The 13,608-nt window shown below is 39.1% G+C and overlaps 1 protein-coding gene across 2 annotated transcripts; it reads left to right on the top strand.

Moving 5' to 3' along the window:
* Nucleotides 1-4,956: 4,956 nt before the first annotated feature.
* Nucleotides 4,957-11,240, top strand: clp1 (cleavage factor polyribonucleotide kinase subunit 1). Of its 2 annotated transcripts, none has more exons than XM_029512374.1 (6): nt 4,957-5,094; nt 6,268-6,542; nt 6,721-6,828; nt 6,926-7,045; nt 8,728-8,865; nt 9,005-11,240. In XM_029512374.1, exons 2-6 carry the CDS (start codon nt 6,270-6,272, stop codon nt 9,689-9,691), a joined length of 1,326 nt encoding a protein of 441 aa, XP_029368234.1. In that variant the 5' UTR covers nt 4,957-5,094; nt 6,268-6,269; the 3' UTR covers nt 9,692-11,240. The 2 variants fall into 2 exon arrangements, with proteins under 2 accessions (XP_029368234.1, XP_029368235.1); XM_029512375.1 differs by having other exon boundaries at nt 5,042-5,098.
* Nucleotides 11,241-13,608: the final 2,368 nt, after the last annotated feature.

Raw genomic sequence — 13,608 nt, 5'->3', positions numbered from 1 at the left:
ATAACATCAGAGAGATAAATAAGATTACAGAAAAAAAGTCATTCAAAATATAGACTGAGGCTTCCAGGTGTGTGTGCGTGTTACTTACAACACACTGACCGGAACCAGGTTTCCCTGCACGCTGTTTGGAGAGCTTAAAACAGGCACGTTGTAATACTGGAGACACAAAACACAAATAACACACATAACAAGTGATTAGACAAGCTGCTCCATCTTCATCATCTGTGTCACCTGGCAAACAATCACAGTAAATCACCATGATACCACAGAGGTGGATGCTCCTGAAGAGGGTCGCAGGAGTCAGGATTATCTATACAGGCCATAAATATCAGTTTACACAAACCTGCAATGTGTGTATCACATAGGTTGATGCACACATCACACATTGGAAAATGCTTTAATTATTTCATGAAGCCCATGTTTTGAGACTTTATTTGTACATACATAAAAATTTCCTTCAGGAACATTTAGACTTATTCAACAGCCACAATGAATATCACACAAATAAACACAAACACAAGACAAGCAGGACTGTGATTAAAAGTGTCCACCAGCAAGGGAAGTTGTTTACAAGTGTTTTATCCAAATACAGGGGAGCCATGTCTTCTCACGTCTCCTCACTCCAAGCTGAAGTCGGTTCTTTATTGGTGAACGGTGAATGTGTGGGAGGAGGAGGGGAGGGGCTGGGCATCTTGTAATACCACCTTTAATGACTCCAATATGATTTAAATGTGTACCTTGAATAGACTTAGGTTTAAAAAAATATACGTCTTTATTCATCTCATTAAACCTGGTTTCTGATCACTTTTTAATGGAGTGTCAGCATCACAGTGTGAGACCTGTTTCCATTCCAGTCAAATGATAAAAAGAAGATTTGTTTGTATCAGAATTTTGAAATCCATCACTGATACCAAATTGATGCTCCTGAAGCTGCTGTCCACCAGGTCAGTGAGGTTTCTTCAGTGTGTAAAACCTGGGCCTTACCTGTGGAGGAGGAGCGAGGGCATCTACTGTTCCCAGGATCTGGGGTCCAGGCCACTGGTAGGGCAGGTACTGTGAAGAGGGGAGCAGAGGTTAATTACCTATATATGTAATATATTACATATCATAAATATACAGGACTTTTATTGTAAACCAACACAATACAGCAGTGGATGTATGAGTCAGTCTGAAGTTTGTTCAGTAATATTCTTATATTACCTTTGCCCTGATTTACATATCTAAATAATAAATCAGATTTCCTGTGTTAAAACTAAAAATCAGTTTTGACTCAGAGGTTGATAAAATTCTCATGACTCCACTGATAAGCTGTGCTTAGTGTCTTACCTGTGCCTCGTCACAGAATACAGGAGCAGATACTGATGGCTGCTCAAAGCTTTGTGGAGCTGTTTCTGTAGTAATGTCTGCACTGCTGGTGTCACCCAAGAGGTCACTGATGAAGTCCTCAAGGTCAGGGGGAAGGGGAGCAAAGATGGACCCTGATGGCTGCTCAAAGCTTTGTGGAGCTGTTTCGGTGGTAATGTCTCCACTGCTGGTGGTATCCAAGAGGTCACTGATGAAGTCCTCAAGGTCAGGGGGAAAGATGGGAGAAGGAGGAGAGAGAACAGGGGGAGCAGGAGAAGGGGCAGGAGTAGCAGAGGAAGCAGGGGGAGAGGAGGGGGTAGGAGTAGGGGTGGAAGCAGGAATAGGAGGGGAGGGAGGAGGAGATGGAGGCAGAAGTGGAGAGATGAGTTCATCTACCATGTCTGGTAATGTTTGAAAGATCTCACACCATTTTATTCCTCTGCTGGGATGATCCAGATGTTCTCTGATGTCCATCTTTGCTGAGCTTTGGACACAAAGAGAAAGCTGTTTGTGAGACACTGAATATGAAAAACTGTACATGTTACTTTGCTACATTCACCTAACAGCTCAACTTTGTATTGACTTTTCAAAATAACTTTGTATGTAGAAAAGACCAAACTATTCAACAATATATAATTATTCTTTTCACCTCAAGCATGTTTAAAAATATTAATGTAATCATGTTATCAGCCTAACTTTCAGCCAATAAAACAATAAACTGAGTTTCTTCACTTAGTCAACAACATCTCTGGTGAAGTTAAAAACTAGTATCTCACAGAAGAGAAGAGGGAGTTGATCTAAATTTCTGATATTGAAAAACACAAAGAAAAAACATTTTTAGTAAATATTTTTTTTAAAGCTTGGCTTTTAAAAAATCTATTTCAGTTCATACTTGTTGCGTTCACTGATGCTTTGGTCAGTTCACCGTTTCCTGGTCTTGTTGATGTTTCTAGTTGAGGTCTGTGAGGATATTTGTGTCTCTCTCTGTGATGGCTGCAGGTGAACTGAGCTGAAACTTGGATCTCTCATTGTGTGAAACATTCTGTAGAACTGTGATGCAACAAAGCTCATTTAAGTTTTCTATGACATGTGCGGAATCACACAGAATCATGATTACCATGATGACTGCTGTCAGTCAAGTAACCCTGATTTCAATATACCCCACATACCACTAAGGTCACTTACTCAGTTTTGATGCTACTTGTATTATGCTTATGGTTTGAAGTTTAAATAGTTGAAATGTTTATACGACTTGTAATTTCTTCCTTCAAATTTGAAATTTAAACATGCTTTCATGGCTAAATAGCTCAACAAATTACCCCCAAAATTATTCTACTAACAAGGGCTGGGTGATTAATTAACTTGATCTATTATTTAGAATTTGTAGTTTAGGACGTTTTGTTTTTAATGAGAGTTATTCATCTTGGACAGCTACGTACAGCAATTCACCTTAAACATAAATGGCACCCAACTCAGTCAGAAAACGTTAAATAAAAACTTGGGCACTTTAAAACTGAGGGGAAATTTGTTCAAATCACACAAGCAAAAATGAAAACTAAATAAAAGTAAACTTGTTTTGAATTACTTCTTTGTAATTTGCAGTTTGGTTCAAAGAAAAAAAAGTTTTGATTAAAATCGTGTGTGTGAAAAAAATCTGGCATTTTATTCTTAAAACATATTACCCAGCCTTAATATTAATATTCTCCAAGCAAGATGGAGTCTTAACTTGTTTCTCTGAACCGAGAGACCAGAACTAATTCAACACAGAGACACAAATCCCAACTACATAATCCACCCTGACACTGCAGTGGGAATATACTGCATGTGCCTCACTGCACTTACTGTATAGCTTGCTTTGTCTTCACCTGAATCCCAAATCCCCCAAAGCAGTCATTTGTTTGGCAGTTTGTTTCTGAGCCCATGCACTCTTGCTGAGGTTTGGTCCTGTTGTTCACGATGTTCATGACAACCTCCTGAAGGAGCTCAAAGACGTACCTCGACAGCCTTCTGATGTCATGTAGGATGATAATTTCTTCTACTACCACAGCCACATAAAGGTTTCCAATTAAAGGCATTTTGCAGAAGATAACCTGCCCTTATTGAGGGTATCTCCACGGGCCTGACGAGATATAAAAACATACACATAACGACACGGAGTCTATCCATGAACCCTGAGTTGGAGACTTTTGGTTGCACAACTGCTGATTAGAGCAGTCACCCTAGTCACCCTAGTATGTTACACCAAGTTATGATCTTCCATGATCAAAGAAGAAACCACCATCTATGGAGCTCAGCTCATTTATAAATCTGTGGAATTCATACTAAAAGTGTACCTATGCCAAAAACCAGGAAGTGGTGTCGTTAAAAAGAAACAAACCCCAGATTTTTTTCCCCCTTCTAAATTCTGACAAAACTGAAGTTATTGTACTTAGCCCTAAGCACCTTAGAAAAACCCATCTAATTAGTCTGGATGGCATTACTTTGGTTTCCTGCACCACTGTAAGAAAACTTGGAGTAAACTTTGACCAGGACAAAATATCCTCTCTCAAGAGAATGCAGAAAAGCTAGTCCATGCATTTGTTACTTCTAGGCTGGACTACTGTAACGTATGTAACGTATTATTATCTGGATGTCCAAACAAATCTCTGAAAGGCCTTCAGTTGATTATATTAACAGGAACTACAAAAAGAGATATCATCTCTCCTGTGTTAGCTTCTCTTCATTGGCTGCAGGTAAAATCCAGAATAGAATTTAAAATCCTTCTTTTAACATATAAAGCTCTTAATGGCCAAGCTCCATCATATCTCAGAGAGCTCATGGTGCCTTACTGTCCTAGTAGGCCACTCCGCTCCCTAGATAGAGGTTTACTTGTGGTTCCTCCAAGAGGAAATCAGGAAGCAGATCTTTCATTTATCAGGCTCCTCTTCTATGGAATCAACCTCTAGTATCGGTCTTTGGGGCAGACTCTTTAGCAATTTTCAAGACCAGCCTTAAAACTTTTTTGTATGATAGAGCTGATCGTTAAAATGTTTAAGTCCATCTACTCTTTGGCTGCTGCTATAGGCCTAGACTCCACCTCCCTCCGCCTAAAGACGATAAATCCCTTTGCCTGTGGTTCATCCAGGATGCTGAGTAAAAATGGCAGCCTACATTTAGGCAAAAAATGTCATGTCCACTTTTTTTTTTTTTTAATCTAGTTACAGACCACTGTGCCTTGATTGTGCTATCATTTGTACATATGATATACATACATATATGTGTATGTTTACATGAACTAAACAATTACAATTTATGAGAAAGACTGTGTTTCTTGAATGAGCTCGCTTTATTCTGAACAGTTCGTGTTTGTCACCTCTATTTTTCATTAATTCTTCTATATTTGTGTTTATATTTCAATAACTGAATGGTACCAAAAGATTTTCAGACTATATAATTACACATACAACTTGATGTTAAATAAAATGTCTTCTCATTTATAAGTGTCAAATGAATTTTTTTTTCATGTGTGACTGCAGGAACAACCGGCCGATGTAGTAAGCCATTAGCTTGCACCACTAGCTCCGGAAATGGCGCACAAAAACACGGAAGTTCGTCACTATTGACTTCCGTGTTTGAAAATAAGGCGGATAGACGTACGTAAACGTTGCTATCTTACGAACAACTGGCTGCTAAGGTCGTGACGTTTTTGTCACGTGTGCTGCTACAACGACCCATGACTTGAGCTACTTGGTTTCTGGAAGAATAAAATTGGTATGTAAGTGTCGTATTTTAAAAATAATAAACGTAAAAATCAGCCAGTAGACAGTAGGGGGGACGTTTACACTGATTGTTGGAGCATATGTAGGCAGCTTCTCCGTCTTTGCTGTTGAAATAAGTAAAGCTAAGTTAGCCGCGGCCTGCTAGCCGCTACCAAGCTGCTGTGTTTTCCTGAAGACCTCATACACTAAATGGATTTTCTCATAGCTGAATTTATCCAACAAGCTCTAAACTCTGCCGATCACAGATGTATATTAGATTAAACTGCACAAAATCTCTTCCCAATCTTGTGGTGAGGCGTTGCTCATCGTAAGACTGCGTGGTGTGTTGAGAGCCGAAGTTTCACTCAGGTTTGAAGCTCGCTGAAAGAATGAATTAAATACATCCAGTTCTGTGGTGGCGATAAAGTAAACATAGATTAACATTTAAACCCAATATTCATGTATTTAACGTTTCCACCAGTCAAAGGATGTGCCTCTTGTATTTTTGTGTTTGATGTGTGGATCTTGTAAATTGTTGTTTGACTGGCAGACTGATGAATGGATAAACAACGAAGACAGCCTTTAAATGCATTTCTATAGGTGCCGCATTATTTGAGACATTGTGACAAGCTTTATTGTGTTGTTTTAATGTTTACTTCATATACCTGTAGGGATGCAACAAAGTTCTGTTTGTGGATTGGATTTCTTTTGATCAGTTAAAAACATGTTGTTTCTTTATGGAAATAGTCAAGTATGCAAGTAATCAAGTACCTATTCTTATTCCCCCCTACAGCTGATTTTATTCAACCAACAGTCCAAGGAAGACAACGATAATCCATTTGTGCAGATATATAAGGAAAAACCGCAGATCTTAGTGTTTACCAATTAGAAAAATTGCTGATTGCTTTTTCTTCAAAATAAAATTAAGCACACCCAAAAACCATTTAACCATTGCATTTTACCATCTTTCATTGTTTTTCCTAAGATGCTTTGTAAGCTAGTGTTACGAGATGTAAATAAAACGTGCCTTTCTTCAAGTGTTTATTGCACAAACAAAACTGAATATAAGGAAAAATAGAACATAAAATATGACTTGCTCAAACTGTGCATATCTATCCTTCAGTGTGCTGTTATTGTCATGAATTTTCTACCTTGATTTTTTTTTTTTTTTCTTTCTCCTTCTCAGTCATGGCAACAGAGGGTGTGGAAAAGACAAGCGAAGATGTACCAGCAGCTGGGAAGGTCAGCAACAGGTTTGACCTTGAGAAGGAGACAGAGCTTCGGTTCGAGGTAGAGGCAGGAGAGGCAGCAGAGCAAGTTGAGCTGGAGCTCCTCACAGGAATGGCTGAAGTGTTTGGCTCAGAGCTTAACCGAAATAAGAAGTACACATTTGGACCAGGCTCTAAGATTGCAGTTTTCACTTGGCAAGGGTGCAGTGTGAATCTTTATGGCAAACCCGAGGTGAGCACCTGCAGAAGGCACTGTCATTTTGAGAGGGTTTCTGTGGAAGTTTCTGTTATGAATACCTTGGTGTTTAAATTTGCAAACAGTTTCACATTTAACCCTGCAAGACTCAGTGCGTCTGACATTCTCTGAATGAGATGCTCAAATAACTACATTTTCTCCCTCATCAACATAGGTGGCTTATGTGTCCAAGGACACTCCCATGCTGCTTTACCTGAACACACATGCTGCTTTGGAACAGATGAGAAAACAGGCAGAGCGGGACAATGAAAGGGGGCCAAGGGTAGGTGTGGATAAGCTATGTTTTGAGGCAAATGTATAAAGCGTTGTCCTCGCTAAATTATTTTTGCATTGAAATTCATGAATAACTCATCCCTCAGGTGATGGTGGTAGGACCTACAGATGTGGGGAAGTCCACAGTGTGCAGGCTGCTACTAAGCTATGCTGTAAGGGTTGGCAGGAGGCCAACACTGGTTGAACTGGATGTTGGACAGAGTGGGGTAAGATGCAATGCATTTATTAAAATCAGTCAAAGCCATGGAAATTAATTAATACATGAATTAATACAATAAACATCGGCTCATAATTTGAACTGTATTGTATCATAATTGGGAAAATAGTCAGAAATTCTTGCACCACTGCATGAAGTGTGTGCGGATGTTCAACTTCTTGGTCAAGAAAAGATGAGGCACAAAGCTTGACTGTCTGAGTGCACTCTAATTTTATTGCATTAAACTGGGGATGTTGGGATAATGTTTTTGGTGTGCCAAAAAATCAATTCATATAAGAATCGCGATTCTCATTTACTATGATTCAGAATCGATCTAATCAACTAGTCTCAAAAAACGTGGGTAAATACTGGTAAATTTCTACAACGCATTTTCCGGACAGATACATTCCTTTTTACTCCGGAAAAAAGACCAGGGTCCGGTGTCTCATCTAGTCTGATCTAGTCTCTACACTCTGCAGGGGTCCGGTCTCTGGTATAGTCTCTGGGGAGTCCAGTGTCCCGTCTAGTCTGGAGGGGTCTGGTCTCTACCTAGACATTTTCAGGTGCCCCCATTGGGAATCGAATCACGCCCTTCTTATTGTGGGGTGACAACGTTAACCACTACACCACCATGCTGCTCAAGTCAAGTCAAGTCATTAATTTATTTATTCTTTCATTCATGCATGGGTAGGAGGACGTACATTATTAGTGACCCCCTCGGAGCATCTTCCCGACAGATAGTTCCTTTTTATTCCAGGGGGAAAAAAACTTTTATGTAAAATGTCGGCCAGTTCTGTTATTCCACGTTTTATTATGAATTCCGTTTTTAATGTCTAGTGATCTTCCGTGATTCTGTGATTGCAGATTTTATAGGGCTCTATTTACCGAATGCCCAGGAAGACCAAGCTTGACATGAGCTTCAAGGTTTGCAAAATGAGGAGTCCATGTCTCATGGCACTATTTTTTATTTATTTTTATTTATATTTAAAGAGACACTTTTATTTTTGTTACTTAGGCAATATGTGATATTCCCTTTATGCAACAATTTCATCTAAGCATGGATAAATGTTTAAATCTTAATAAATGTGAAAAATACACTTTAATGTCTCCATTTGTCATTCTGTCTTGCAAAGCAGACTGGGGTAGATCATAAGGATCCTTTGCACACCTATAGATTGAAGCAGAAATCATTTTGAATCAAAGCGTTATAAATCAAATCGTTGCCCCAAAAGTCAGAATTTAATCGAATGAGATAGTAAAAAAATTCCCACCCCTAATGTTTATACTTTATAGTGTGCTTTCAGGCCATCCTCATGAATGTTAGAATGCAAAGATATCTAGAGAAGAATGACTACAATCATATACCACAGATGATAGAACTTTTATAGGATGGAAGTTTAAAAAAAAAAAAAAGAAAATTGAGTGACATTTGTCCATCATTTGAATTGCTGAATATAGCGTTCCAATAAGAGTAGTTTTTTATATTATCCTCATTACTTACAGAAGTTATAAAGAATGACCACTAAAGACAGGTTTGAATAATTTCTATTTGTTAATTTAAAGCAATAGCACTAACTACTTGTATTGTTAGTTGTTCATTATAATTAGATTTCATGGGTTGTGATTTTTCACCTGCACCTTTGAACCTGCATCTTATCAATATATGTATTAAGGACAATTCTGTCCCTTCAGGTGTCTGTACCTGGGACAGTATCTGCTTTGTGTATTGAACGTCCAGCAGATGTGGAAGAGGGTTTCTCTGTCCAAGCTCCCCTGGTCTACCACTTTGGCTCTACTACCCCAGGGACCAACATCAAACTTTACAATAAGGTGAGGAGAAAGGTTATTTTGTAACATACCAATATGCTCCCTGTTAAAATTTAATCAAAATTTCTCTGCGTTCTGTTTTTTTTTTTTTTTTTTTTTATTGGATTGTCGTCTTAATGTGTTCTTTTCTCATGACCTGTAGCTGACGTCATGCTTGGCAGAGGTGTTTTCCCAGCGCTGTGAGGTAAACAGGAAGGCTAGCGTGGGAGGCTGTATCATTAACACCTGTGGCTGGGTGAAGGGCTCAGGATATCAGGCTCTGGTCCACTGTGCCTCTGCTTTTCAAGTTGATGTCGTGCTAGTCCTGGACCACGAGAGGCTCTACAATGAACTCAAACGAGACCTCCCTCACTTTGTGCGGGTTGTGCTCTTACCCAAGTCTGGAGGGGTGGTTGAGCGCTCCAAAGAGTGCCGGCGGGATGCACGGGATGAGAAGATCCGCGAGTATTTTTATGGCTTCCGGGGATCATCCTACTACCCTTTCTCCTATGAAGTACGTTTCTCAGATGTTCGCATCTATAAGATTGGCGCTCCATCCATCCCAGATTCATGCCTTCCACTGGGTATGTCTCAGGATGATACACAGCTAAAGCTGGTGCCTGTGACACCAGGGAGAGACCTTACTTATCATGTTCTGAGTGTGAGCAGTGCTGAGGATGGAGAGGAAGGCGCTAGAAAGGGTATAGTCGAGAGCCCTGTATGTGGCTTTATTGTGGTGACATATGTGGACACGCAAACACAAGTGATGAAAGTGCTTTCGCCAGCACCCAGACCACTGCCCAGACACACTCTGCTTATCATGGACATTCGTTTCATGGACATGAAATGAAGCAAAACTTCACCTTTATAAAAGGAGAGGATTTGTTTTTCCAAGAGGTCTTTTTTTGGGCAGTGTACAGATCCCAGAGGGCAAAAGAAAATATTTAGATGCCAAAAAGTTCCATTTTGTAGACAACAATGTGAAGATGTTTGGGAAATTTTTGTCAAAGGCTGTTTTATTAGTGGGGAATTATTTTCTTGATAATCAGTTTTTTTTAACTGCTTTTCACTAGTAATAAATGTTTTAATGTTAAAAGTTGTGTTTTGTATTTACTACACAAAATTTCATGTTTCCATGTTGTTTTACCATTTGACATGTGCTGTGTCAGTTTGCATTCATTTAGATGTTGCCACTGGCGATATACTCTTCTGTGCCATTTATGAATAACAGAGAAACATTTGTGATTCTGTGTTTTAAGTTTATTTAAATACGGACTGTTTTTTTTTTTTTTTTTTCCCCCCAGCAAACTTTATCTAACAGTGTTGGGGCTGACACTTCACAGAGCAATGATGCCCAAAAATTCCTCCAAATTGTTAATATTTGTCTTGTTTTTGTTGAAACAGGGATGCAAACTGAGGCTTGTTTGAGGGGTGGAGACTGCAAGGCAGTAATGGCTTCCTCAATCATGTCCATGACACAACACCACAATCCACTCATGATTTGCCTATGTAGGCATAGCACGAACAGAGATGAAAATCAGCTCTAATGCTTCTTTAAACTTTTAGCTTTTACTTTGAGGCTTTTAATAATTCTGCATTGTACTTTTGGCGTCATAAGCTAGATGCCCTATTCAAGGATGAGCAGCCACAAAACTGCCTTGTCTACTTTTACAGACAGTTTATCTAACTCTTTTGATTAATACTTTAACTCTTCAAGATGACTTTGTGACCCTTTCAGCTTCATGCAAATCAACAATTCTTGATCCTTAGCCTTCTGAGATCTTTGTCTCGATTCCCATCAGCAGGTGTTTTCTTTTTATTAATATTTGTGTCTTATTTAAGTTGAAGTATCTGATTGTTGCATATTATCTAGGTAAATGCAACTCATGAAATTAAGATAGAATATAGTAGTAGTGGTATTTTTTTTCTTAGCTTTAGATGACCTATAAATCTTGTATTTTTGTGGCAATGTGTTGTTTAAAGCTGCTTTATTGGCTTAATTAATTTTTGTAGATTGTCATATAATGAATGTTTTCTCATAATTTCTACATTTATATTCATATTTTCTGTGCTTCTTCTCCAGCATTAGCTTTGCACAGCAGGATGCTGCTTTGTGTAGGTGGGTCTGTTGTGGGAGTTTTAAGTTGACCATCTGTGATCTGCTTATAAAATTTCACTAGGAACAGTTCTGTCAAGGTATATCTCATTTTAATGATAAAGGAGACAAGAGTTTTTGTGTGACTAATTCAATATTTATCTTTATGGCTTGCACTGAATGAGAAAATGTTATATATAGTATGCAATACTGATACAGCTACCCTTTTTCTGCAAACGATATTTTCTTCAACTGATGACAGCTTCAGTAAAACAAAATTTTAAATTCACTACACTTATGATATTTCGGCATTATTTTGAGTTTAGTGCTTTAACTTGATGTGATAGTAAAACCTAAGAATGAATAATAAAATTACACAATGTGCATTCTATACATGCAGTTTATACTAGATTAATAATGTATATGTTCTGTATATAACACTTACACATTAGTGTGATACAATTAATTTTATGAATACATGTTATTTATACCGATGGCGTTCATCTATGGTCACAACAGATACTTTCCCACAGCCAATCACCATCTACGGTGTTTGAGCAGGTTTACAGGCCACGCCCCTCCGATTTCTGATTGGCTGATCATCCCACCTGAGCGACGAAGGACCAGTTCCGGGATTCCGATGTCGGCCTAGCCTGCGAGCTAACTACGTTGCTAGTGGCTAGCTCAAGGAGGCCTTAAACGACCCCCACCCCACGGGCAGGACAGCCCCCGTCCTCGGCATCAGGTGCTTGTTTTATCTGCGTTTTTATGATGACTATTTAGCTGAAAGAAGCCACGGTTATCTCGTCAGTGAAAGCTGCTTGACCAAGCGAGCGTTAAGCTTCCATGCTAGCCAGGTAAAGGCTGCTAACTCTTTTAGCTGTGTGGCAAAGGACTGAACGGTGTCGCCAAAAACTTTCGAAGCGAGGTAAGAGCTAACTAGTTATTCAGTGTGAGTGGCGGTTAGATCTGACTTTACTGCCCGCTAAGTTAAACACGATAGGCTCTGTTAGCTGGTTATAAAGAAGTGAAGTGTAATTTAAAGGGGATCATATTATGGGAAGGTTGTCTTGACTGAATCCTAGCTCAGCCCTGGCCTGCTGTTAAACGCCTTGTTTGTTTCAGCCTATGGCTCAAACGTGCACTGATAGTAAGTAATGTGTTCAACATTTATACAAAAGTAGCAGCAATAAATCTATTATTGCACCATCGTTCCTCTGAATATGATGACATTTACTCGTACAGCTACTTCATGGTGTGACTTGAAAACTGTAGACTGGCGGTGACACGACAGACAGGACTCGACATGGAGATTTTAGGATTACCATCCATTATAGTCGAGGGGGATTTGTTGCGGGGCAGATGAGATGACAAACAACAGGCATAGTGACACTCTGGCTTGTCCTCAGCTCAGAATGTGTTAGCGGTGTTGATCGTTAAAAGAGGGGTGTGTCCAAACTATCGGATTACTCTGGGTCTGTTTTCTACGTTTTTACGCACTGCACGGACTAGTTTTTCATTAGATCATGGAAATGAACATGATGTGTGTGCCAGGTAGTTGCATCCAAGCTGTTTTGAATTTCCAGTATTCGGAGTTGCTTCAGACAGCTTGACAGCTGCCTGTTTAATAACAGACTGTTGAACAATTGAGGAGTACTTCAAAGTAATGGTGAGAAATGCACAGGGCACCGAATAACGCAAGCTTTTAACGGCAGTATTAAGTTGGTTAGTCAGTCTGACAGGCTGTTGTGAAAGGGTGAATTTGTGCCCTGTAAACTAACAAGGAAACGTTTTGAATGTTAAACGTCTAAAATGAAACGGGAACATCCTCATGCATTTAATAATGTACATTCTTGTGCTCTCGCTCATTTTATTGTACATATAACCACAAGTAATTACATTTTCATCCAGATGGAAATGTAGTATTAACAGAAAACTGTTAACAAAAAAACAAACAAACAAACAAAACAAAACAAAAAATAACATTAAATGCCCATGACCTCTTGAAATCCATAGTGACAGTTTCACTGCTAATATTTGTTATATGGTCTAATTAGTTGCAACATTATATTTTGCCTGCATTTGTTTTTGTCTGCCACTGAAAAATTGTGTGTTGTTTTTTTTTTTTTTTTTTATTCATTTATCAGGGACATCCAGCGGTTTATCCACAGAGCCAGGGGGTGAAAGAAGACAGGTGGATAAAGGGGAAAATAAGAAGTAAAATGCATCAGACTACATAACATCAGTGCTTCCCATGGCTTTGTTTGAGAGATGCGAAATGGGACAGGGGTTCTATCTTCAGAGAATCTGGAGGTGGGAGAGGTCTCCTCGTGCAGCCCCAGCCAAGTGCGGCAACACCTCGGTGACATACACGGGGTTTCTTTTTGGAATGAGTTGATTTTGTCCTCATTTTGAAAAAAGACTCAAGGCAGGGATCTCAAATGATCCAGGGGACTCATATTGGCTTTTTGAGTTAATTAACTTGAGAAGCCAAGTGTAGACTTAATTTAAAAAATTTTGTTTATTTTTATCAGTTTTTTACAAATAAATTCCAGCTGGACTTTTGTTTGATGCCGAATCACTTCCCTCAACTGGTTTAAAAGTGAATTTGTTTAGTTGTTTTTCTCTGTTGACTTAGTTTGAAATGCTGGAACTGTCCCTCGTGTTGCCAC

This window comes from Echeneis naucrates, chromosome 10, assembly GCF_900963305.1.
Source record: "Echeneis naucrates chromosome 10, fEcheNa1.1, whole genome shotgun sequence".
NCBI lineage: Eukaryota > Metazoa > Chordata > Actinopteri > Carangiformes > Echeneidae > Echeneis > Echeneis naucrates.
Note: the sequence above shows the minus strand (reverse complement) of the source record. Positions and strands in the feature narration are given on the sequence as shown.